This window comes from Puma concolor, chromosome D1 (assembly GCF_028749965.1).
Source record: "Puma concolor isolate L17-30 chromosome D1, mPumCon1.1.hap2, whole genome shotgun sequence".
Lineage (NCBI taxonomy): Eukaryota > Metazoa > Chordata > Mammalia > Carnivora > Felidae > Puma > Puma concolor.
Genome location: NC_141676.1, coordinates 55,325,875 through 55,328,447, shown reverse-complemented (window position 1 = coordinate 55,328,447; position 2,573 = coordinate 55,325,875). Strand labels below are relative to the sequence as shown.

Here is a 2,573-nt window from a genome sequence, read left to right as displayed (position 1 = left end):
CAGATACCAAAAGGAGACTTCTAATAGAGTCTACTAGAAGAGGCTGGCTAATAGAGGTACAAGGATACCTTTGGATACAATATCCCAGACCAGCTTCCAGCAAGAAAATCGTGGAGTATGCCATCACAGGTGCCCAGTGGCTCTTGTGTGCTTATCTACTATTTCTTGAGCAACTATACTGCTTGGGCACTTAATGCAAAGACCCATCAGTTGTCACTGTGTTGGTGTGTGTGCTTGTGTATGACATAAGCCTATATGCATTTCCCACTTCCAGCCTTAGGACTAGTCTGAGCAGTAGGGTGGGGATGAGCCTAGAGAGACTGATGGTTATAACTGGGAGAAGACAGAGGAAGAAAACTGGGGCCAGTTTCTGACAAGACAAAGTCAATACACTGTAGAATTATGCAATAGGTGCCATATTTAGATGGAGGATTTTGAATACAGAAAAACAACTGTGTAATTTGGGAACAGTTTATACTAGAGAACTTGAAAAAAGGACCAATAGGACAAACACTACGATTGTTGTTTCTCTTTTCAGGGTGTGTTCTCAACCCAACATGGTGATTTTCAATAACACTACATCATCTTCCTCAAACTTCCTACTCACTGCATTTCCTGGTCTGGAACTTGCACATGTCTGGATCTCTATTCCTGTCTGCTGTCTCTATGCCATTGCCCTCTTGGGAAACAGCACGATTCTGTTCGTCATCATTGTTGAGAGGAGTCTTCACAAGCCCATGTACTATTTCCTCGCCATGCTGTCAACTGTTGATCTATGTCTGACCATCTCAACCCTTCCCACTGTTCTTGGGGTTCTCTGGTTTCATGCCCGGGAGATTAGCTTGAAAGCTTGCCTCATTCAAATGTTCTTTGTACATGGCTTCTCCTTCCTGGAGTCTTCAGTGCTGGTAGCCATGGCCTTTGACCGCCTCATGGCTATCTGTAACCCACTGAAGTATGCTATTGTCTTCACAGACATGATAATCTTGTTGATTGGACTGGTTATCTGCACACGGCAAGTAATTTTAATCTTTCCCATGATTCTAGCCTTGACGAGAGTATCTTTCCACGGAGGCCAAGAGCTTTCCCACCCATTTTGCTACCATCCAGATATGATTAAATACACATATTCCAACCCCTGGATCAGCAATTTTTTGGGCATGTTTCTTCAGCTCTACCTGACTGGCACTGACTTACTGTTCATTCTTTTCTCCTACGTTCTGATTCTCCGAACCGTCTTGAGTATCATGGTCCCTAAGAAACAACAAAAAGCTCTCAGCACTTGTGTCTGTCACATCTGTGCTGTCACTGTTTTCTACGTGCCAATGATCAGCCTGTCCTTTACACACCGCCTTTTCAGTTCCACCCCAAAAGTGGTCTGTAGCATTTTGGCCAATGTTTATTTGTTCTTACCACCTATACTGAACCCTGTCATTTACAGCTTGAAGACCAAGACCATCCGCCAGGCTATGCTCCAGCTGCTCCATTTTAAGGGCTCACAGGGCCCCAGTGTGAGGAGTCATAGAGGACCCTGGGGTTGAAGTAGAGAGAAGTTATATTTGAGCAATAAAAGGATCTAGGTCTGTGCCACCAGGCATTTTAGTTACTGAAGCAGTTTCACTTAAATCATAGGAGCAGAAAGAGAATACTTTTCCCCTAAGCTTATCAAAAGTTAAAAAAAAAACAACAAACTACCATTCAAAACCAAATTAATTGTGTATATGTCCCTCAAACATTTAAAATAATTATATGGAACTCCTGTGCACATTAAAAGCACAATAAGATCATTTTATTCTGGTTGAACAATTTAATTATCTGCCTAAAAACGGTAATTCTTAGACCAAAAATTAATATATATAATTTTATGTCTGTGTTCAGCTGCAAAAAAGTCATTTATTTCTGTGGTAAGATTTCCCAGGGGGCATCAGAGATTTTTTTTTTTTTTCCCTTGAGGTGGTAAGTGAAAGAGTTACGTGTGTGTGCAAAGACACGCACATTGCAATTTGTAATTTAAAACTTTAGGAAACTCTTACACACTGATTTCAGTTCCTAAAGTCACCTCTAGGGAGACCCATCTCCTTGCAGATGCACTCCCTGAACCTTTATCTTTTCTTGAATTCTTTTTCTCCTCAGCAAACGTGAAATTGTCACTGAACTAATTGCTGTTTGTTATACCTCCAATGAGTCCAATATCTAAAGTTACATATCACTCTTCATTATTTTTCCCATTGCCTAGATATTCTAATACAGTTCTGATTCTCACTCTGTAGCACCTCTTCCGTGTCTGCTGGGCTTCAGGACAGTACTTTTTTTCTATTTGCCCTTGTTTCATGGGTGGTTAAGTTTTTACCTAGCTGTTGGGCTCCTGGACCTTTTGGTGTACTTATAATTGTAGAATTGCACAGTGACTTTGATGCTTAGTAGGAAATATTTAGAATACCTTGCTTAACAATAGCTTAACAATACTTATTTGGTCAAGAAGTAACCTGGGGTGCTTGGGTGGCTCAGTCAGTGAAGCACCAGACTTCAGCTCAGGTCATGAACTCACAGTTGGTGAATTCGAGCCCTGTGTC

At 41.3% G+C, this 2,573-nt stretch overlaps 1 protein-coding gene across 1 annotated transcript; it reads left to right on the top strand.

The window, feature by feature from the left end:
- The first annotated feature begins 513 nt into the window (after positions 1 to 513).
- On the top strand, positions 514 to 2,362 carry OR51T1 (olfactory receptor family 51 subfamily T member 1). Its single transcript, XM_025929042.2, has one exon. The coding sequence runs from the start codon at positions 558 to 560 to the stop codon at positions 1,539 to 1,541; it is 984 nt and encodes a 327-aa protein (XP_025784827.2). The 5' UTR covers positions 514 to 557; the 3' UTR covers positions 1,542 to 2,362.
- Positions 2,363 to 2,573: the final 211 nt, after the last annotated feature.

Bases quoted from the DNA above. Each gene is read 5' to 3' on its own strand.
- OR51T1 (XM_025929042.2), top strand. From the start codon at position 558: ATGGTGATTTTCAATAACACTACATCATCTTCCTCAAACTTCCTACTC.